The 24,804-nt window shown below is 42.6% G+C and overlaps 1 protein-coding gene across 3 annotated transcripts in view; it reads left to right on the top strand.

The window, feature by feature from the left end:
• Nucleotides 1–24,804, top strand: part of RASL10B (RAS like family 10 member B) — a 204,788-nt gene that overhangs the window by 165,275 nt on the left and 14,709 nt on the right. For all 3 annotated transcript variants that reach the window (XM_077482169.1, XM_077482167.1, XM_077482168.1), the window contains one exon: nucleotides 13,836–13,960. In XM_077482169.1, coding sequence (XP_077338295.1) covers nucleotides 13,836–13,960 — 125 coding nt within the window. The remainder of the gene's footprint in view (nucleotides 1–13,835; nucleotides 13,961–24,804) is intronic.

Consider the following 24,804-nt stretch of genomic DNA (forward strand, 5'->3'; position numbering starts at 1 on the left):
TTACATAAAAAAAACACTAAAAAGTATTACTTATAGTATTGATATTACATTTTATCATAAAATACATGAAAATTACGTTGTTTATTTATGATGTCTGGCATTTCACACAGGTGGTAGAAATCATCTTGTGGAAAATGCAGGAATATGTTCAATTAAAATATAAAATGATACACTTATATACCCTGATATTTTATGTTTAGCTATCAGTTTTAGTGTTGTCACAGCATGCTTTATTCTCAGTAGTATAGTATGGTGATTGCATCTAAACAGTCCTTGTTTTTGCTATAAACCAATTCAAATAATTTCCTAGCAAGAAAGATTTATTCATTTCTAATATATTTTCTAGCTAGTTGAATGAGGCGTCCCAGTCTGTCATCTCTGTTACTATATACAATTACTTGTTCTTGCTTCTATGTCATTTGCCAAACCGCCTGTTTCATCAATGGTTTGATTACCCCTTCCTTTGTACCTTTACCCAGACAGCATTCTAGTACTTCAAGGCTTCATATTTAATCTTTGTCATACATATTAATGAAGATATTCTGGAGAAAACATTGCAGATGTGTAAACATTCCAAAAGATTCTAGTTTGAGGACATTTGTTGAAGATGTCTGTGAGCTGAAACAGCAGTGCATTTTCTTCAGTTAAGCAACATTTATAGTGTGTCATCTGGAGTATACCTAGACATAGGTACTATTAAAATGCCTAGCCGCCTTCTTTTTAAAGTGTATGCCAGCCTAAAAAAATAAATAAAAAATTATATGTGTGTGTATGTATATATGTATGTGTGTGTGTGTGTGTGTGTGTATATGTGTATATATGTATATATATATATGTATATACACACACACACATATAGTATCTCCCAAAAGTGGGTACACCCCTCACCCCCCAGGGGGATGCCCCCCTGATGAAGATAAAATATTTTTCTTGTATCGACACGTGACGGGACGAGACTGTGCAGGAGGCAGCTGGTCTGTCTTGTGGAGTAGGGGCAAATAATCTTGTGCACGGCTTGGTGCTATTGAGGCATGCTATAGAGCGGTGCACTAACGCACCAGACCCATGTGAGTACCCTATAATAGGGCTTTGTTTGCATTAAATAAAATCTTTTAAAAGGTATCACTATGGAAGTTTATTTTTGATATTTATATATGAGGATGCTACATCTTTGAGCAGTGTTTTGGACCTTGCAACTTGACCTGGAATCCGTTTTGATGATTAAAAAGTGTGTACTGACCAAACTTAATTGCGAGGTCACATGCTTTGAAGTGAGCAGCCATTACCTTGGGGTGGGGAGCACCTGACTGTAATCACTGCTGCAGATTGCTATATTCACAGTCACCTATTAAGTCACGTTTATTATCTCTGTATTAAGGACGCTGAAAACTGACCCTGAGTGGTCAGAGTATCATGGACTTATATGCACTTGAGCACTTTATGGATCACTTTTGTATCAATATTTATATTTTATGATATGTGTATATTCACGCTAAACGATGTTGTAAGCTGTATGGCGAAATTAGTCTCTTAAATATATATATATTTTTTTATCCTTGATTTTATAGGCACATCACTTAAGTTAACAATTTTGCTTTTTAGGTTTTTGATGCAGGTTCAGAGGATCATTAAGGGGATAGCGCAGCACATGATTTATCTATTTTTGAATCTCACATGTTAGTATGGGATGTGATTGGTGCTAGCAGCTGTCATCATACTATTAGAAGATAGGGAAACTTTAATTTGGTAGCTCGCAAGGCCTTTACTATTTTGTCATCAGTGTTCAGCAGTGAAGGAGAAAAATTACCTGTTTGCAAAAGTTTATAATAAACTTAGAAAAAATGTTTTTTTCTAAATTTTCGGTCTTTGTTTATTTAGAAAAAAAATAAACTGTGTTGATTAAATATCACCAAAGGACAGCTTTTTCTGTGTGGAAAAAATGATAAAAATGTTGTTTGGGTACAGTGTTGCATGACCACGCAGTAGTCATTCAAAGTGCGACAGCTCTGAAAGCTGAAGCCTGGGCAGGAAGGGTGTAAAAATGCCCAGTAGGCAGATTCAGTTTTAAAGTGCTTGTAAACCTCAGTTGTGCTCATAAGTTTACATACCCTGGCAGAATTTATGCTTTCTTGGCCATTTTTCAGAGAATATGAATGATAACACAAAAACATTTCTTTCACTCCTGGTTAGTGTTTGGCTGACGCCATTTATTATCAATCAACTGTGTTTACTCTTTTTTAAATCATAATGACAACAGAAACTACCCAAATTACCCTGATCATACCCTGGTGATTTTGGCCTGATAACATGCACACAAGTTGACACGAAAGGGATTGAATGGCTATAAAGGTAACCATCCTCCCCTGTGATCTGTTTGCTTGTAATTAGTGTGTGTATAAAAGGTCAATGAGTTTCTGGACTCCTAACAGACCCTTTCATCTTTCATCCAGTGCTGCACTGATGTTTCTAGATTCTGAGTCATGGGGAATGCAAAATAATTGTCAAATGATCTGTGGGAAAAGGTAGTTGAACTGTATAGAACAGGAAAGGGATATAAAAAGATATCCAAGGAATTGAGAATGCCAATCAGTAGTGTTAAAACTCTAATGAAGAAGTGGAAAATGAGGGGTTCTTTTGAAACCAACCATGGTCAGGTAGACCAACTAAAATTTCAGCCACAACTGCCAGGAAAATTGTTTGGGATGCAAAGAAAAACATACAAATAACTTCAGGTGAAATACAGGACACTCTGAAAACATGGGGTGTGGCTGTTTCAAGGTGCACAATAAGGAGGCACTTAAAGAAAGATGGACTGCATGGTTGAGTCGCCAAAAGAAAGCCATTGCTACGCAAATGCCACAAAGCTTGCTATACGACATACAGCACAGAGACCAGCCTCAAATTTTCTGGCACAAAGTTATTTGGAGTCATGAGACCAAAATTTATCTTTTTGACCACAACCATAAACACTACATTTGGAGAGTAGTCAACAAGGTCTATAATGAAGGGTACACCATTCCTACTGTGAAAAACTGAGGTAGATAGCTGATGTTTTGGGGATGTGTGAGCTACAAAGGCACAGGAAATTTGGTCAAAATTGATGGCAAGATGAATGCAGTATTCTGTCCAAAAATACTGGAGGAACATTTTGCATTCATCAGCCAGGAAGCGGCGCATGGGACGTACTTGGACATTCCAACATGACAATGATGGAAACACAAGGCCAAGTCAACCTGTTGGCTACAGCAGAATAACGGGAAGGTTCTGGAGTGGCCATCTAAGTCTCCTGACCTCAATATCATTGAGCCACTCTGGGGAGATCTCATACGTGCAGTTCATACAAGACAGCCCAAGAATTTACAGGAACTAGAGGCTTTTTGCCAAGAGGAATAGGCAGCTTTACCATCTGCGAAGATAAAGAGCTTCATCCACAAATGCCACAAAAGACTTCAAGATGTCATTGATGTTAAAGGGGGCAATACATGGTATTAAGAACTGGGGTATGTAAACATTTGATCAGGGTCATCTGGGTAGTTTCTGTTGTGATTATGATTTAAGAAGCATAAGCACATTTGATTGTTAATAAATGGCTTCAGCCAAATACTAACCACAAGTGAAAAAGTTTTTGTTATCATTCATATTCTCTGAAAAATGGCCAAGAAATCATATATTCTGCCAGGGTATGTAAACTTATGAGCACAACTGTATCTGTAGTATTTACTCATTTCTCTCCAAAGCCTAAGTGTTGTTGCTCTGGTGCTTTTTTCCCTCTGTTATCAGTATGTCTCACTTCTGGGAAGTTTTCCGGACACATAACATAAGATAAATTTGTGTCGGGAGGGAATCAAGCAATGAGCTTGTCTATTGAAAACCCATTTTTTCTGCTGTGTGGAGGGGGGAGTGTGCCTTTCCTCCAATCAGTTCTCACACGTGATTTTGAAGGGGTGTAGAGAGGAGAGCATTGCAGATTAACAAGTAACACCTACAGGATCTCACAAAAGCGAGTACACCCCTCATATTTTTGTAACCCCATACACACCTCCAAGATGACCACTGCCTTGCTAAAGAAGCTGAGGGTAAAGGTGATGGCCTGACCAAGCATGTCTCCAGACCTAAACCCTATCGAGCATCTGTGGGACATCCTCAAACAGAAGGTGGAGGAGCGCAAGGTCTCTAACATCCACCAGCTCCATGATGTTGTCATGGAGGAGTGGAAGAGGACCCCAATGGCAAACTGTGAGGCTCTTGTGAACTCCATGCCCAAGAGTGTTAAGGCATTGCTTGAAAATAATGGTGGACACACAAAATATTGACACTTTGGGCCCAGTTTGGACATTTTCACTTAGAGGTGTACTCACTTTTGTTGCCAGCAGTTTAGACATTAATGGCTGTGTGTTATTTTGAGGGGACAGCTAATTTACATTGTTATACAAGCTGTACACTCACTACTTTACATTGTAGCAAGGTGTCATTTCTTCATTGTTGTCACATGAAAAGCTTTAATAAAATATTTACAAAAAATGTGAGATACTGTATGTAGGAGGATTGTTTAATCTCTGTGTTTCATCTGAGACTGTTCACTTCACTTGGTATATGTGAGGGTTTACAACTGCTTTAAATCAGCTGTCCCCAACCTTTTTTGCATCGGGGACTGGTTTCACGGAGGAGAATTTGCCAAGGGCCCTGGAAGGACAATGGGGAGGCTTTGAAAACATATTTGAACCATGCCCTCCAAATGAGAGGCCCGCCATGTAAAATATGACATTAGCTAGCCATTTCTGCTTTTGGAGAAAGTTATTTGTATATGTTTCCAAGGTGTAGGATTGCCTTAAAGAATACCTGTACTCTTAGTACAGTTGTTCTTAAATGCCTTACTCTTCCAAGTTTTACTTACCTTTCACCACTACTTCAGTATCTTCATTATGCAGGCCACTAAAGCTAGGATGGTGGGGACTCTGCCTTTTCCACATATTTATTTCTAAATATTGTAATCTTTGTTCAGAAGCCTTTATATAACCAGTAATGGAGATTCATCCGTACTTGCATGGAAGAAGCAGAGCCTGGCCAAAAGAATTTTAGCGAAAATGCTGTGTAGCTCCCAGCAGAATGCTTAACAAAGATCTCAGAAGACCGGAACATATAAAGTAGAGCTGGAAAGGGACCTTTAGTGGATAACTATACTAAAGGTCTTCATATTGATACCATTTTCCCTAGTGAGGTAACTAGGCATTTCACTTGCTGGCTAAAATTGCAAGCCTTGTACTGATTGCATCCATTAGGCCCAAACGGTACTGTGCTTGGGTTCATCAAGGACTGTAACTTTGCTTTTAAGCTCCAGTTTGTGAGGCATTCACTTACAGGTCTTTCATGTGAAATAATACATTATCTATAATTTCTTCCTCTATTTGTAGAGGAGTATTTGAATAAGTGTCCTAGGGAGAATTGGCCTAAAGTATTATGTACTTTATATTTCAATCTGTTTGAAGGTTTTTCTTTGCCAATACAGTTCAGTTGCATGTGTCATATTCACAAATCCAGCAGCGTAATACATTTTAGATGTAAGTATGGATTAATACATCTTTTCAACAGCACCATCAACAATATGGTTGCGGTCCCATATTGCTACCTAATAATAAGTATTCCAATATCACATGTAGGTGTGCATAACTGGTCAGTTTGTTTATTCCTCATCCTCGCCTCCTTATTTGGAGTTAGTGAATAGAGGAAGACCAAAAGACCTGTATTTGTGGGTGATAAAACTCTGACACACTTTGAATGACAATTGTGCGGTCATACAACACTGTACCCAAATTCAATGTTTTATCATTTTTTTTTTTTTTCACACAGGGCTTTCTTTTGGTGGTATTTAATCACAGTTGGAATTTTTATTTTTTGCTAAACAAACAAAAAAGATGGAAAATTTTGAAAAAAAAATAGTTTTATAGTTTGTTATAAAATTTAGCAAACCGCTAATTTTTCTCTTTCATTAATATGCGCTGATGAGGCGGCACTGGTGGGCACTGATAGGCTGCACTTATGGGTACTGATAGGCACAGTTAAGACGGGACTGATGGGGACAGATAAGGCTGTACTGATGGGCACAGATAAGGTGGCACTGATGGCCACTGATAAGATGGCACTGATGGATACTACTGATAGGTGGCACTGGTAGATGACACTGATGGGCACTAATAGGTGGCACTGATGTGCAGCATTGTTGATGAGTGGCACTGTGGGCACTGATGGGTGACACTGTGGGCACTGATGGGTGGCGCTGGTGGGCACTGGTAGGCGACACTGTTGTCTACTGCTAGGCGGCACATGTGGGCACTGAGGAGCTGGCGGCAGCTCTCCGTGATCGAGACTGATGTCCCTCTCACAGCCGCCGGTGATCGGCTTTTTTTTTTCTCCTCGCGCTATCAGCATGAGGAGAAAAAATAGCTGATTACCGGCTCTGTTTACATCACATGATAAGCTGTCATTGGCTGACAGCTGATCACGTGGTAAGGGGTCGGCCCCTTACTCCGATCTGTGTCAATAGACGTCCTCCCGACAAAGCAGGTCCACGTTGTAGCTGTCATTCGGCTATAGTGTGGATCTGAACCAGTTAAATATGCCAAATGAGAACAAAGTCAAAATAAATATCTATATAAATTTTATTACACAAAACATTGTCATAAACCCAATATTAAAAACATAGATATGCATAGAGAAACTTTGCGATAAATCCAAAAATATGTAAATCTGATGGATACATGTAAATGTAACTGGTATACGCGTTATGTTGGATTCCCCACTTCTTCAGGACCATACATATATTTCAATGTTGATCAGGACAAGGGCCTCTTCCTGACAACCCTGGCCGTTGGTTGTCGGGGTCTAAGGGCAGGGGAATTATTGGAATCCGGGAGCCCCCTTTAATAAGAGGCCCCCCCAATCCCGCCCCCCCATGTGAATGAGTATGGGGTGCATCATACTCCTACCCATTCACCTGTGTGAAAAAAGTGTCAATAAAAAAACACACTACACAGGTTTTTAAAGTAATTAGGCAGCTCGGGGGGTCTTCTTCCAACTTCGGGGGTCTCTTCCGACTTCTCCGCTCTCTTCGGGCCTCTTCTCCCGGTGTCCAGTTCATCTCCCAGTGTCCGGCCTCTTCTCCCGCTCTCTGGTTTTTCTGCTGGCTCCTCCACTATCTTCTTACAGCTCTTTTGCTAGCGGTGGCCCGGCCTTCTGCTTCGTCTTCTTCCCTCTTCTCTTCCTCTGATGTTGACACGACGCTCTCTCCCACTGTACTGCCGTGTGAGCGTTGCGGAATTACTTATATGGGCATGGGTTGTGGTCACCCCGTCCCTTATGACATCAGTCCCAGCATGCCCCCACCCCCTTTCCTGACCGGCTGGGCTGCGTGTTTGCATAGGTGTCTGATATGGATTTGGGGGGGGCATTTTTTCGGCGTAGGGGCGTTCCCCTTGAAATCCTTTCCCCTGGAGGGGAACCCATGCCTGTTTTTTATTTAAAATTTGGCGTGGAGTTCCCCCTCGATAGCTTATTATTCTGTGATTGGCCACAGTCAGTTGCCTGGCCTGGGGGTGACTTGAAGTTGAATCTACAAGACAGAACTACAAGTCCCATGAGGCATTGCAAGGCTGACTGTTACAAGCATGACCCCCCCAGGCAGAGGCATGATGGGACTTGTAGTTTTGCATCAGCTCGAGGGTCGCCCCAAGTCGCGTTGAAGTTGCCCCAGTTCATGCTGTGATCAATATTCTATTCATGTCCAAGTTGCCTCCTAAAGTTGCGCTGCAAGTCGTGTTGCCCCTGTGTAAATGGAGTCTTAGAATCACTCCCCTAGGTAACCCCTTGATCACCCCCTACTGTTTACATTTCACTGGCAGGGAAGAGGTTAACAGTAATCAGTGTATTTTTATAGCAATGATTGCTGTATAAATTCCAGTGGTCCCAAAAACGTGTCAGACGTGTCCAATCTGTCTGCCATAATGTCGCAGCCCCGATTAAAAATCGCTGATCACCGCCATTACTAGTAAAAAAAAAAAAGGAATTCCACAAATCTTTCCCCTATTTTGTAGACGCTATAACTTTTGTGCAAACCAATCAATATATACTCTTATTGCGATTTTTATTACCAAAAATATTTAGAAGAATACATATCGGGCCTACACTAAGAAAAAAATGTGCTTTTTTTAAAAAAAATTGCCCGTATTTATTATAGCAAAAGGTACAAAATGTGTTTTTTAGCGCAAAAAATAAAAAACGCAGAAATGATACCACCAAAAGAAAGCTCTATTTGTGGGAAAAAATTGTGTTTGGGTACAACGTCGCAGGACCGCGCAATTGTCAGTTAAAGCAACGCAGTGCCGTATCACAAAAAAAGGCCTGGTCATTAACCACTTGCTTACTGGGCACTTAAACCCCCCTCCTGCCCAGAGCAATTTCAGCATTAAGCGCTGATGCACTTTGAATGACAATTGCGCGGTCATACAACACTGTACCCAAATTAAATTTTTATAATTTTTTTTCCCACAAATAGAGCTTTCTTTTGGTGGTATTTAATTACAGCTGGGAGTTTTATTTTTTTGCTAAACAAACAAAAAAAGATGCAAAATAAAAAAATCATGTTTAATAGTTTGTTATAAAATTTTGCAAACGGGTCATTTTTCTCCTTCATTGAAGTGCGCTTATGAGGCGGCACTGATAGGCTGCACTGGTGGGCATAGTTAAGGTGGCACCAATAGGCACAGATAAGATGGCACAAATGGGTGGCACAGATGGGTGGCACTAAGGGGCAATGATAGATGGGACTGATGGGCACTGATAGATGGCATTGCTGGGCGGCACTGATGGGCACTGGTAGATGACACTGATGGGAACGGATATGTGGCACTAGGGTGCAGCACCGTTGTTGAGGCAGATTGCGGGCACTGCTGGGTGGCACTGTGGGCACTGCTGGGTGGCACTATGGGCACTGCTGGGTGGCACTGATGGGGGGGCACTTATTTATTGATGGGTGGCACTGGCAGGGGGCAGGTGGGCACTGGCAGGGCTGGCCGTGATCGGGACTGATGTCCCGATCACGGCCGCCGGTGATCGGCTCTTTTTTTTTTTCTCCTCGCGCTGACAGCGCGAGGAGGAATAATAGCCGATTACCGGCTCCGTTGTATCACATGATCAGCTGTCATTGGCTGACAGCTGATCATGTGGTAAGGGGTCGGGATCGACCCCTTTCTCGGATCCGTGATCGACCCCTTTCTCGGATCCGTGATCAGGCTAGTCTCATAGACAGTGTAATACGCCACTAACCTCTGTGACAGGGTGCACGCAGGCCGCTCGTGCACGGGACGACATCAATAGACGTAGTCCCGGCAAAGGAGGTCCACGCTGTAGCCGTCATTTGGCTATAGCACGGATCTCAACTGGTTAAGCAGCCAAATCTTCCGAGGCTGAAGTGGTTAAAGTCCCACTACATTTGTTTTAAAAAAAAAAAAAACATATTAATTTATGGGATGATGCCAATATGAACTTGAGATTGGATTAGATGACTTGTCCTCTAGCTTACAACATTTTAGTGAAGTCATTGGCACATAGAGATATTTTCATTTCATCACAAACTTGCCATAATAATAGTTTTATTTCCCAACCATGTTCTCTTTCCCTGACTTGTTCACTCTCTGACTTTTTCATTCCCCAACTTAGTTGGGGCAGGCGGAACACTTTGGTGGGGGTGGGTCAGCCATGCCTCTTGACCATTGACCCCTGGGAACCCGCCTGCTGACCTTTTGGAGGAGGTCCCTATTCTAATCCCTGAGTCCTAATCTTGTTCTTCAAGGGGAAACCCTAAATAATGGTCATGATGGCAGTTTACACACTCTATAGCATAGAACAGCCTTTCTCAACCAGGGTTCCATGGAGCCCTAGAGTTCCTCCAGAGCAGGGGTCTCAAACTGGTGGCCCTCCAGCTGTTGCCAAACTACAAGTCCCATGAGGCATTGCAAGGCTGACTGTTACAAGCATGACTCCCACAGGCAGAGGCATGATGGAACTTCTAGTTTTGTATCAGCTCGAGGGGCGCCAGTTTGAGACGCCTGCTCCAGAGGATACCCAGAGTTACAATTTTTGCATCTCATATAAGTAACCACTGACACCAGTGATCTTTTTAGCTATCTGCTTGGGGTGGATTCTCCCATTGACCACAAATGTAAGATACATTGTTCACAAGGATCATTACTTCAATGTAAAGTGAGCTGTAGATATGGTAAATATTAGCAAGGGTTCCCTGAAACCAAAAAGTTATTTCAAAGGTACCCCATGTTAAAACGGTTGAGAAAATCTGGCTTAAAGAACTGAGCTCAGATGAGATTCACAAACCTATGGACCTACATTTTAAAACTGCCAGAACTGTCACCTGCCTGATGGAGGGGTCCTGCATGGCTCCGAAATGTTAAGCCCCATACACACTATCAGTTTTTCTGCTGAACTTTTCCTTCAGATTTACCAAAACCATATAATATGAGGTCAAACCTTAGGAGTTTCAATTTGTATGCAATCGGGCAGACCCTTGCACTACATGGTTTTGGTAAATCTGAAGGAAAAACTTAGCAGAAAAACTGATAGTGTGTATGGGGCTTTACTGTTTGCTGTAACAATGTGATTGCTGAACAAAGCTGTGGACCAAATTTTGGAGACCCATATTGTGCTGGTGACATCTCTTGCTCTGTTCACGGTTCCAGCCATTGATTGCTTCAGCGCCCACTTTTATACAGCCACTTTCACAGAAATGTGTGCTTTGGGAATAGTGTATTGGCTACATTTTAAACTGATATGTATAAAACAGTTTACAATGAGAGTCAGGTTTTGCATGAACATATAGCTGTGATTTCCCTAGCTGTTCAGATACAGATCTGTCTTCAAGTAATAATGAGAATTCCCTGTGCTGTGTTTCCCTTCTACACTATATTCTCATTTTCTGCCACCCACTGCAATGTTTCCTTCATCTGGCTTGTCTGTGATCTAACTGGTTACATAACGTTTGCAAATTTAGTCATGGGGAATCCCACCACAGGCATGTCGCTTCACACTCTTTGAAGTTACCTCCCCCGTTCCCTCTATCCCTCAGCAACTTCCCACGCTGAGATGTGTATGCTACAAACCCCCAGGTACAAGGGATGACCCTTTCCCTCGTCGGCAGCACAGTTAAGGAGCTGTGCGTAGGTTATAGTGACAGGAGGAGTAAGTGAAGAAAAAAATGAAACAAACAAGTTTCTCCTATTCCTACAGCAGCTTAAAATGGAGAAAATCATTATTTCACTAGAGAGCTGACACAGGCATTGCCATTACTGTGCTGGCAGCTTCAAGTCGTTCAAGTGAGAAGCCACCAGGCTACCAGTGTAAAATGTACATTTATCGCTGTAACTGGACAGTGATAAATACGAACTTCAAATGTTCTGCAGCCTTCTCTGTAGGTCTTGTTACACTCAATTATACCATCTGATGTTTTTACAGTGTAATACGCCACTAACCTCTGTGACAAGTGCATTTATCATGAGGAACTTTGCCATGGCTACTACAGAGAGTGGCTGTGTGTGTGGACAGGCCGCAGTAGTTATCACAGCGAACACTTGTTTCTATAGCAGTAGTTATTTTTGCTATTATTATTATTGATAATACATCCATCATCTTTGTGGATACACCATCCTATCAGGGGATTCATGTTTTATCTTGTCTGGCAATATGCAAATAATGTTTCTTTACCATATGCAACTTCCGATGTTATCTTTAGATTGTTGTCACCTATTCGCTTGTTCAGTAGTCAGGAATGTGTTTTGAATACGTAGTGCGAATATATTCCTAGATTCAGTAAAAAAACATTATTTCAAGATGTTTTTTTTATTTACAATCTATATCACTATTACACAGGTTTCCTTTTTGGGGACCTCACCTTCAATGTTTTAAAGAGAATTATAGTGGATGCGATTACTTATCTGCTATTAAAAATGCTAACTGACCGTCTCTGTATTTAGTATCTAATTCACTGACCCAGAAAAAAGAGATCAGAAAGTCACAGTGGAACCTGAACTCCTGATATTCATACTTGTTGTTACCCAAAAAAGTATTAAATCCATTGGACAAGCAAATATGTTTCTTGCAAAAAAAGATTTTACCAATGGCAGCCTATTCTTTACCTCAGTACAGATTTCTCATTAATGCTATAAAGTATAATGTAAAATATCACAGTTTTGTCACAGTAATTTAATCTGATTACAAAACAAGAAAAGTCCCTATTTAGATTCAAGAGTTTTATTAAATTTTTCATGGCAAGAAAAAAACAAAAACAAACTGGTAGGTTATGTTTCAATTGTCATAACAGTGGGTCCGCCTGATACATACAGGTCTATCTCATCTCCGTCATACAATAAGGCTCGGTTCACACAGGGGCAACACGACTTTGGACGCGACTTGGACAGACTTACAACACTACTTTAAGCCCCAGGCCAGGCGACTTGCCGTGGCCAATCAGAGAATGAGCTCTCAGGGGGGAACTCCTTTTGAGAGCTGATAATTCTCTGAGAGTCGCCTCCGTATAAACGGAGATCCGACTTGGAGGCGACCTCCATTGAAATCAATGGGTACCAGTCGCCTACAAGTCGGATTGAAGTAGTACAGGAACCTTTTCTGAAGTCAGAGCGACTTCAGTAGTGTGCATTAAGACAGCTCTCATTCACTTACATTGATTTCTACATGTTGTGCGACCTGAGGTGACTTGGGGCGACTTGAAGTCGGATCCGAGTCGCCCCTGTGTGAACCGGCTCTTAATCTATTTGTGTAGACTAACTTATGCAGCTACTCATTCATTTAAACGTGTCTTGGTAATTACCTGGTCAGGTGTGGGGGGGGGGGGGGGGATTAGGTGAAAAGGGAGGGGGAGGAAGAAAGGATCACCAACACCTCGATAATAGCCCATTCAGCAACATTTTACAATTTTAGAAAAGTCCCTAATTAAAGGGCCTGAACTGGGTATTGCCACAAAGAATCCATTGTGTGATTATGACCTGGTATTAATATAAGAAAAGTAAAGTGCAAAAGTTTTAGGCACTAGAAAAAAAAGGGAGGATGCTTTCAAAAATAATGCAAAAAATGTATTTTCAATGTATCTGTGAACAGCCCACCTGCAGAAATAGAAAAATCTAAAAGGCTCATTTCACAAACGGGTATATGTGAATCAGATGGATTCTTGAACTGCATCTGAATTGCATAACATGTCGGAATGGCTTTTAATGTAGCCTGTGCACATATGTGAACCCAGCCTTAAACCTCATCAATTCTCCCAAGTACACCTAAGGAGTTTGCAGGCATATGCCTAAAGTGCCTTAAACTTTGTGTGTGTATGTATGTATGTATGTATGTATGTATGTATATATATATATATATATGTATGTATGTGTGTGTATATGTGTGTATGTATATATATATATATATATAAAATATACACTGTATTAGTATAGTCAGCGGGGTCAACACCTACCCTGTTTCCCCCAAAATAAGACCTAGTGTGATTGTCGGAGATGGCTGCAATATAAGCCCTAGTTAAAGTCCTTGTAGGTCTTATTTTCGGGGAAACAGGGTAAGGCTTTTTTGGGGGGTAGGGCTTATATTGCAGCCATCGCCGACAGTCACACTAGGTCTTATTTTCGGGGAAACGGTATATGTGAAAGGTGTAGTCTTCAGTGTGTAGAGCCAGATGAACTATGTGAAAATAAATGTTAACTGTAGCCTATTAGGTAAAAGTACAGTAGGATGTGCTCATATGTTGTATTTTGCAGGAGTGGGCAGATTCATGCTGTCGGGGACTCAGAAGTGCACATGCTTACATCCTCGTCTATGACATCTGTTGCTTTGATAGCTTTGAATATATCAAGACCCTGAGGCAACAAATACTGGAAACAAGGTGAGAAAAATAAAATGAAATCGTTAATGACATTTGCATGTATGTGATCATGATACTTATGTGACAGTATAAGATCATTTTTATTCAGCTCAGATACAGATCATTTAAAGTTTAACTTACTGGGGCAGGCCATACAGGATTCATTTTCTTTCATTCAACCAGCGGGTTGAATGAAAGAAAATCAATTGATTACCTCATTCACACATTCAAGATGAATAGAGGAAGCCCTCCCATGGAGCTATTGAATTCTGATAGCTTCCCCACCATTAGAATACACTCATCAGCACCACCGGCCATAACTGGTGGCACTGATCAGGTGAAAATTTTCCAACAGACTGGTTGTACAAAAGTCATAGCGTCCATCTATGACTGGCTTTAGACTAACGTGATCTCTTAAAGCCCAACTGTAAGCAATGTAAGGCTTCATGTACACTGGGCTTAAAAAAATGCCATTTCCCTTTGCAGAAAAAAAATGCTCATATAGAGCGTTTTTTGTACAAAGTTTAGGAGTTTTGGAGTTTTTTCTGCAAGAAAACTCCAATCGGAAACTCAAACCAGAAGGGTTTTTTTTCTCCTGCCTCTAAATGTTGAGCTTAAAATATGCCTGTACTTGTTCTAATGTGCATGGACACACAGGATAACATTGAGCTGCTTCTACAAGCAAAACACAAAACTGTAGCAGCAGCAATTTTTAAGCCAGTGTGCATGGACCCAAATTCACAGCTCAAATGCATTTACCGTATATACTCGAGTATAAGCCGAGATTTTCAGCCTCTTTTTTGAGGCTGAAAGTGCCCCCTCGGCTTATACTCGAGTCACCGCTGTCTGACTGCTCGATCAGCGTATCGAGCAGACAGACGGCGGACATTAAAATTTAAAAGCCGCGCCTCCTTCTCCGCCTCCGCCTGTGATAGGCGGAACACTGAATTTCCCAGCAGTCAGTGTTCCACCTATCACGGACATCCGCTCATTCTCATACTACGGACGAGTATGAGAGGATGTCCGTGATAGGCGGAACACAGGCTGCTGGGAAATTGAGTGTTCCGCCTATCACAGGCGGAGGCGGAATTTTGAATTGTAGAATGGCCGCCGAGAAGAGCGGCGATCCATCGGCACGGCACGGGACGGAGGAGGCACGGCACGGGACGGAGGAGGCACGGCACGGGACGGAGGAGGCACGGGAAGGAGGAGGCACGGGAAGGAGGAGGCACGGCACGGGACGGAGGAGGCACGGGACGGAGTAGGCACGGCACGGGTCGGAGGAGGCTCGGGACGACGGCGGCTCGGGACGGAGGCTTGGGACACAGGTAGGCTGGACACACACGCAAGGCTGCACGGACACACACACACACACACACACACACACACACACACACACACACACACACAAGGCTGCACGGACACACACACACACACACACACACACACACACACGGATGGATGGATGGATACACACACACACACACAGGGATGGATGGATGGATGGATACACACACACACACACACACACACAGGGATGGATGGATGAATACACACACACACACACACACACACACACACACACACACACAGGGATGGATGGATGGATGGATGGATACACACACAGGGATGGATGGACACACAGGGATGGACGGACACACACACAGGGATGGACAGCCATGTCTCACCCTCGGCTTATACACGAGTCAATAAGTTTTCCAGTTTTTTGGGGGTAAATTGGGGGCCTCGGCTTATATTCGGGTCGGCCTATACTCGAGTATATACGGTATGTATGCTGTCCTCTCTTGATATCAACAGCAACACTGATAATAACTCCAGGTCCTTTCTAATTACTTATAGTGGTTCATAGTCTACAGTAAACATAGCAAAATCCAGAAATCCTCAACACCTGTTTAAATAGACTCAGACTGCAGTAATGAAAAAAATAATAATAAAAAACATCAAAAAAAGAAATGGCAAAAACTGAAGCCAGAAAACTGCCTTCACAGCTAAGCATATTTCTTAATACAAATAGCCAAATAGTTATGCATATTTAACAACCATGGTAACAAACCCTATTATAAATAATAATTAAAAATAATAAAATAAATAAATAATAAAAAATAATTCTGAAGAAGCAGCATGTCAAAATATCTGAGACACGTGATCTTTTTATTATTTTCTGTTCCATGGTATCTTCTGACTGGGAAGTAAAACTATACAACAGATATACACAAAAAATATTTGTAAGAACACAGCAGCCATATTGTACTGATACCTACCAGTATGTGCACCATAAATAATGATAAAGATGGAAGCAATTAACAAGCCATATGTATTTTTCCGGGTGTTTTGCCCAGATGTACACAAAACCTCTCTATTTATTGTGAGAAAATAATTTCCAGGTAAGAATGAATTGCATGGACCTTTTGCTAATGACAAAAACATATCATTCCCAGTGAAGTTGCAAAGCTACATATCTATGTATACTGAAAAGTATGTACGTAGAAGATTATGCTACATTATTCTCAGTGCAGGCTTGTTTGCAGGTAAAGTTATAATGCACAGATCTGTTGCTTGTAACAACTTCATATACTTCAACAGAGCTTCTCATGGGGTATGCAAACTCTAAGTATAGTTAGGATGCACAAACCCATTGCTGGTGCCAACATCATACAGTTTTCTGTGAGTATACAAGATTTCAAATGCCTCTTCATCTACAATCTCAATTCCAAAAAAGTTTGGACACTGTATAAAATATACATAAAATTCTCAACCTCTCTATGGATATGTTTGCTGGGCTTGGTTGAAGATTTAGCGCCAACCGTGGCAGAATGGACTGGGGCTTCTATTATTCTACACCAGGAAAGCCATTAACCTCACTTGGAAAAAACCTTCCTCTCCAACAATCATGTTCTGCAATAACTATTTAATACAGGCCTACCTATATAAAAATATACCTATTGCCATAGGCATTGCCTCAAAAAGTTTGATAAAGTCTGGTCCAAGTGGCTTCAGGACGACTTCAGAGCTCATATGTAGGTTGGACCATATTGGTACAGTGTGTGTGGGGGGGGGGGGGGGGTTCAGAGAGGCTTTGGCCGAGAGGATTTTTTTTAAATTTTAAATACTTATTTACATGGATCTATGGGACACACACACATGGGTAGAGGTAGCGCTTTCATTTTTTGAAGTTTATATTTCCTTCTGATAGATAAGTATTTGTATCCTGCACTATATTGGCAGCTGTTCTGCTTTGCCAATTTAGCCCCTGTGTGTGGCGTATTTTTTTGTACTGTTCTTGAAATTGATAATAAAAAAGAATTAAAGAATTAAAAAAAAATGAATGATTTGCAAATCTCATAAACCCATATATTATTCACAATAGAAATTAGAATGCATATCAAATGTTTAAACTGAGAAAATAATTAAATTGTTGGCAGCAACACATCTCAAAAAAGTTGTGATAGGGCAGGGAAAAGCTGACAAAGTAAATGGTACCAACAAGAAAGAGCTGGAAGAACATTTTGCAACTAATTAGGTTAATTGCCAAGAGGCCAGTAACATGATTGAACATCTTAAGAGAGTCAGAATGTCTGATGCCGCGTACACACGAGCAGATTGTATGGCGTACTTAGTCCGTCATACAATCCGACGGACAATCCGTCGTAGTTTCCACTGAACGGACTTGACCACACACGGATACACAAACAGTCCGTCGAAAGCTTGCGCGATGACGTGTACAGCACGTACGATGGGACTAGAAATAGGAAGTCCAAGACACAGCAAAGCACCCTTCCGCCGTGTAAATCCTTTCTGGGCATGCGCCATTCTTAGTCCGTCGAACTAGCATACTGATGACCGTATTGTCCGCTGAAACCAAAGTACGACGGAAAGATTTTTGGAAAAACCGAAATTCTTAGTACTCCGGACTGCACGCTACAAAAGTCCGCTGAAGCCCACACACGAGCGGATTGTCTGCTGAAATGTGTTTCAACAGACTAAGTACGTCAAACAGTTCGACCGTGTGTACGCGGCATGAGAAGTAAAGATGGGCAGAGGTTCACCAATCTGTGAAGATCTATAAGATGTCAAACAATTTCAGAAGAATATAAATAGCTCAAAATAGATTTCAGAATAATGTAAAATTTCAAAGACTTTAAATATATCTACAGTACATAATATCACTAAGAGATTTTTGAGAAATCTCTGTGCACAAGGGACAAGGCCGAAATGCAGTATTGGGTGCCCGTGATCTTCGGGCCCTCAGGTGGCACTGCATTAAAAACAGGCATGGTTCGGTGAGAGACATCACTGCGTAAGCTCAGGAATACTTTCAAAAAATAACTCTCTGTAAACACAGTTCACTGTGCCATCCAAAAATGCAAGTTAAAGCTCTATCAATCAAAGAAGAATGCCCTGTATACATGGTCGGGATTTCCGACGGAAAATGTGCGATCGGATCATGTCAGAAAATCCAATGGTGTGTGGTCTCCATCTGACTTTTTCCATCTGAATTTCCGACACACAAAGTTTGAGAGCAGGATAACAAAATCCGATCATTTAAATTCTGATCGTGTCTAGACAATTCCGACGGACAAAATGCCGCGCATGCTCAGAATAAATTACGAGACAAAAGCTATTGGCTACTGCCCATTTATAGTCTCGACGTACGTGTTGTACGTCACCTCGTTAAGAACGATCAGATTTTCCGACAACTTTGTCCGACCGTGTGTGTGCAAGACATGTTTGGCACAAAATCAGTCGGAAAAAATCCTATGGATTTTGTTGTCGGAATGTCCAACCGTGTGTACAAGGCAGAAGCCTTATCTGAACATGATCTAGAAATGCCACCATCTTCTCTGAGCCAAAGCGCATTTAACATGGTCTGTAGCAAAGTGGAAAACTTCTGTGATCAGGGAAATCAAAATTCTGCATTTTTTTTGGCAATCATGTGCGCTGTGTCCTTCAGTCTAAAAAGGAGGGGGACCGTCTGGCTTGTCACCAGTGCTCAGTTAAAAGCCTGCATCTCTGGTTTGGGATGTGCATTAGCGGGTATGGAATGGGCAGCTTGCACATCTGGAAAGGCAACATTAGTGCTGAAAAGTATATTCATACTTCAGAGCAGCATATGCTCAGGCTAGAATGGGTCCACATTCCTCTCCCAAAACTCCAGCAATTGGTCTCCTCTGTTCCCAGACGTTTACAAAGTGTTGTTAAAAGAAGAGAGATTGCTATACCATGGTAAACATGGCCCGGCCCCAACGTTGTTGAGACGTGTTGCTGCCATCAATTTCAAAATTACCTTATTTATTTTCTTAAAATGGTACATTTTCTACGTTTAAACATTTGACATGTTTTCTATTTTCTGTTGTGAGTAAAATTTGAGTTTATGAAATTTGCAAATCATTGCATTCTGTTTTTATGTATGCAGCTTCCCAACTTTTTTTAAATCAGGGTTGTACAAATATCTCTAAAAACGTCTGCTGGCTGAAAGAAGTACATGTCACTACTAGTTTAACCACTTCAATACCGGGGCACTTAAACACCTTCCTGCCCAGACCAATTTTGAGCTTTCAGCGCTGTCGCACTTTGAATGACAATTGCGTGGTCATGCTACACTGTACCCAAATGAAATTTTTATCATTTTTTTCCCCACAAATAGAGCTTTCTTTTGGTTGTATTTGATCACCTCTATGGTTTTTATTTTTTGCTAAACAAAAAAAATACTGAAATTTTTTTTTTTGTTTCAGTTTCAAAACTTTGTAAATAAGTATGTTTTCTCCTTCACTGATGGGCACAGATGGGGCTACACTGATGGGCACAGATGGGGCTACACTGATGGGCCCAGATGGGGCTACACTGATGGGCACTGATGGGGCTACACTGATGGGCACTGATGGGGCTACACTGATGGGCACTGATATGGCAGCACTGATGGGCACCAATGAAGTGGCACTGATATGTGGCACTGATAGGCGGCACTGATGGGTGGCACTGATGTGGGAAACGGATGGGCACTGATAGGTGGCACAAATTGGCACTGATAGCTGGCACAGACTGGCATGGATGGGCGGTACAGATGGGCATGGATAGGCGGCACAGATGGGCATGGATTGGCACTGATAGGTGGCACGGATGGGCACTAATAGGCGGCACAGGTGGGCACTGATAGGCGGCACAGGTGGGCACTGATAGGTGGCATTGTATTATGTTATACTGTACTAATGGATGCCAATCAGTGCCAAACAATGAATGCCAATCATTGATGCCCATTGTGGGCACTGATTGGCATCCATTATGGGCACTGATTGGCATCCATTGTGGGCACTGACTGGCATCCCTGGTGGTCTAGGGAGGATTACCTTGTGCTGGGCATCCCTGGTGGTCTGGTGGTGTCCCTGGCGGTCCAGTGTGGGCATCCTCGGGGGGGCTGCGCTGATAATCGATCAGCACAGACCCCCCCCCCCCTGTCAGAGGAGCAGCCGATCGGCTCTCCTCTACTCGCGTCTGACAGACGCGAGTGAGGAAAAGCCAATCACCGGCTTTTCCTATTTACACTGTGATCAGCCGTGATTGGACGGAGACTCGGAGACTCTTTACCAAGATCGTAGTTGCAGGGTGTCAGACTGACACCCTGCAACAACAATCGCCGCGATGCGTGCCCCCGGGGGCGCGCAGCGTCTCAAAATCCTGATCACGTCATATGACGTCCGGTCAGGATTTTGAAACCACTTTGCAGCCGTCATTTGCCTATAGGGCGGCAAGTGGTTAAGCCAGGGCTCGACAAAACCCGGGCGCCAGGTCGCATTGGCGACTAGAATTAGCGACTGGCGCCTGGGGCAGCACAGCTGGGGGTATCCTGTCTCCGTGGACCCCCCCAGCGTGATTGCGTCGCGCCGCCGGCGGCCGGTAATTGAGCCCCCGGCTTTGAGGCCTTCTGTGATGCTAGCTATTCCCTTCTGTGATCCTATTCCTTCTGGAATCTGGCACCCTCTTGTGGTGGCCGTTGGAATTACAACCATTAATGCTAATAGATCTCCTTCCATTTACTTAGAACACCTAAACATTACATACATATATACATACATATACATATATATATATACACACACTTTTTTTTTCTTTTTTATTCTAACACCCTAGAGAGTAAAATGGTGGTTGTTGCAATAATGTCTGTCACACCATATTTGCACAGCGTACTTACAAGCGCACTTTTTTTGGGGGAAAAAATAATTTATTTAATAAAAAAAAATAAGACAACAGTAAAGTTAGCCCAATTTTTTTTTATATTGTGAAAGATAATGTTACGCCGAGTAAATTGATACCCAACATGTCATGCTTCAAAATTGCGCCCGCTCATGGAATGGCAACAAACTTTTACCCTTTAAAATCTCCATAGGCAACGTTTAAAAAATTCTACAGGTTGCACGTTTTGAGTTAGAGAAGGTCTAGGGCTAGAATTATTGCTCTTACTCTACCGATCGCAGCGATAGCTCACATGTGTGGTTTGAACATTGCTTTCATATATGCGTTCGCTTCTGCACGCAAGCTTGGCGGGACAGGGCGCATTTTAATTTTTTTTTTTTTTTCTTATTTTAACTTTTATTTTTATTTTTTTTCACTGTTCTTTTAAAAAAAAAATGTGTGTCACTTTTATTCCTATTACAAGGAATGTAAAAATCCTTTGTAATAGAAAAAAGCATGACAGGTCCTCTTATATATGAGATCTGGGGTCAGAGAGACCTCACATCTCATATTTACACTAAAATGCAATTTAAAAAAAAATCGTCATTTGAAAAAAATAAAACAAATAAAATGTCCCTCTAATAGCTATGGGCAATGACTTGGAGACAGGTGGGGGGCTGGGGGCTATCTTCCCCTCACTCGCCTCCATGTCAGGCCAGGGACAGGTCCAGATCGCCGTCATGGACTTGGCTCCTAACTTTTTTAGCTGGCTCCTAGATTCCAAGCAAATTTGTAAACCCCTGGGTTAAGCACTCTCATATGTTCAGACCTACACACCTGCTAATATCAGCATCAAGCCGTTCTAACAGAGTTTCTAATGGCAACGTTATGCAGTTCCCACTGAGATTTCAAAATGTCAAATGTGTATACATCAGCATATTATCCATTAAGGGTAGATTTAGATGTGCATCCAACTCTGCCTTTCCTCTGAAGCACGATCTGTTCATATTGTGCTTCAGAGGCGGTTGGCAAGGAGTGAGGAGGCACTATGATGCCTGTTTTAACTCTGTTTTTGCTGGCAGATGTGCTTGAACCCTGTTCACGCAGTTGGGGGGGGGGGGTTGTGACGCTTTCCTGTTTGCCTGATTGTGTCATGTTCAGTGGCTTGTTGATTTTAGATTTTGTAGATGTTTTAGATTTTGCTGTAGACACTAAGCATCCCAACCACAGCCTGAAAACATCCCCGTTCACTGCCTGTTTCAAATCAGAGCGGAGTTACGCTCATTTGTCTCCTTCTCCTTCCATCTTTGACAGGTATCCTGTCCCCACTTTCGGGAGTCTCAGCCGTGGCAGTTGATGTCACCGTTCCACTGCTTCCTCCAATGTCGTGTCAGTAGGAGAGTGCCTCACGCATGCGCAGTAGGGACCTGGCGTGAAGCCACAATGCTTCACTACTAGGTTCCCTTACTGGCAGTGGCGGCGGCAGCACCGATAGCTGATGGAAACATCAGCTGCGGTGCTGACATCGCTGGACTCCAGGACAGGTAAGTGTCCTATTAGTAAAAGTCAGCAGCTGCCGTATGTGCAGCTGCTGGCTTTTAATTTTTGCAGCAGTGGGCATACCTCCGCTTTAAAGGGTAAGTTCACCTTTACAGAAAATCTGTAAGATGAGCTTAAACTGGACCCCCGCTCCAGTCCCGCTGTACCTGAGGCTGGCGATCACCAGCTGTGACACATGGGGTCACGGCTTCACCAGTCCAGGGATTTGAAATACCCACAGCTTAATATCTTAAACGTACCTTGTAAAGGTACGTATAGGAGGCATTCTAATTGGTCAGTGCCGTCACATGGATGGCACTGACCAATCAGAACCTGCCTGTCCCATCCTGTCAGTGGAGGGAAAAGAAGAGAGAAAGCTGCAGCGATTTCAAATCAAGCAGCAACACAATTTCATCTAGTGGGTGATTATGGGACTCTGGTACCTTGGGACCTGGGGGGATAGGGAGGGGGTCCAGTGTAAGTTCACCTTACACATTTTCTGTAAAAGTGAACTTACACTTTAAGTAATTTGCTGGTTAAAGAGAAACTCCAGTTGTTTTTGTGTTTAATCAAAGTCAGCAGCTACAAAAAGTGTAACTGCTGACTTTTAATAAAATACACACTCACCTGTCCCATGATCCAGTGATGAGGTCACCCAAACCATCACTTCTCTCTGTCTCCTCTCCCTGGAGATGGCGTTTTAACTGTGGGCACCCAGCTGTGACAACTTGCGGCTTCACAGCTGGGTGTGCACTTCACAAGCGCAAGTCATACTGTGCCTGCTGGGACCTGTGACGTGTCATAGAAAACTGCAGGGAGGGGGGAGAGGATAAGCAATACAAGCGGTAGTAGGAGTGGGTACCTGTCGAGACTAGGTACCTGCCCCCTCCATCCAGAAATTACATGCCATACGTGGCATAGGTGGGGGGAGGGGAGGAGTGCTTAAAGGAAAGTGGAACTTCCCTTTTAGATGGAGCTCTTTTCTTTAACTGCTTTAAAGGACGGCGGGGTGGTGCGGCTCTCATTCTTGGATGTCGTCATATGATGGCGTCCCAGAACGGCCACTCTCGCGTGCGGTGATCGCGGCCGCACTGTGTTACTAGGACACCCCAATCTCTGGAAAGAGCCGCGCCTGCGGCTCTTTAACCATGTAATCAGCTGTGTCCAATCACAGCCAGTCACAAGTAAACAAGGAAGTGCCGGTAATCTGCGCTCCTCACCTCACATTGACAGATTATGTGGCAAGGAGAGCCGATCAGCGGCATCTCCACACAGGGAGACATCTAGGAATGTAATCAGGGCACTGATCATCAGTGCACTGATTACAGTATTGCAAAATAGTGTCACAAATCAGTGCCCACCATTGCCCATCGGTGCCCACCACTGCCCACAAGTGCCACCAATCAGTGCACCTTTAGCAATGCCAGTCAGTGCTGCCTATCAGTGCTTCCCAATCAATGCCCACCGATGCTGCCTATTAGTGCCCATCAGTGCCACCTAACAGTGCCTATCAGTGCTCATCAGTGCCACATATCAGTGCCCATAAGTGCGGCATATTAGTGCCTCCTCATCGGTGCCACCTAATCAGTGGCCATAAGTTCCGCCCCATCAGTGCCCATAAGTGCCACCTCATCAATGGCCACCAGTTCAGCCTATCAGTGCCGTCTCATCAGCACACATCAGTGAAGGTGAAAAATGACTTAGTTACAAAATTTACTGACTGAAAAAAGTAAAAAACACTTTTTTTTTCTTTGAATTTTTGGTCTTTTTTTGTTGTAAAAAATAAAAAAAAACAGCAGTCATTAAATACCACAAAAAGAAAGCTCTATTTGTGTGGAGAAAAAGATAAAAAATTAGTTTGGGTACAGTGTAGCACGACAATTAAATATATACTTATTACTGTTTTTTATGGACAATTTATGAAGGGCTTTATATACTGTACATGTACATAAGTCCCTGCCCTCAAGGAGCTTACAATCTAAGGTCCCTATCTCATGTGTACACACACATACTCCCTAGGACCAATCACAAAAGGAGCCAATTAACCTACTAGCATGTCCCTTGAATACAGGAGGAAACCAGAGAACCTGGGAACCCACGCAAACACAGGTAGAACATACAAACCGCATCTGGATAGT

Source organism: Lithobates pipiens, unplaced genomic scaffold (assembly GCF_037356315.1).
Source record: "Lithobates pipiens isolate NorthernLeopardFrog02 unplaced genomic scaffold, aLitPip1_a1.2 Scaffold_16, whole genome shotgun sequence".
Taxonomy (NCBI): domain Eukaryota; kingdom Metazoa; phylum Chordata; class Amphibia; order Anura; family Ranidae; genus Lithobates; species Lithobates pipiens.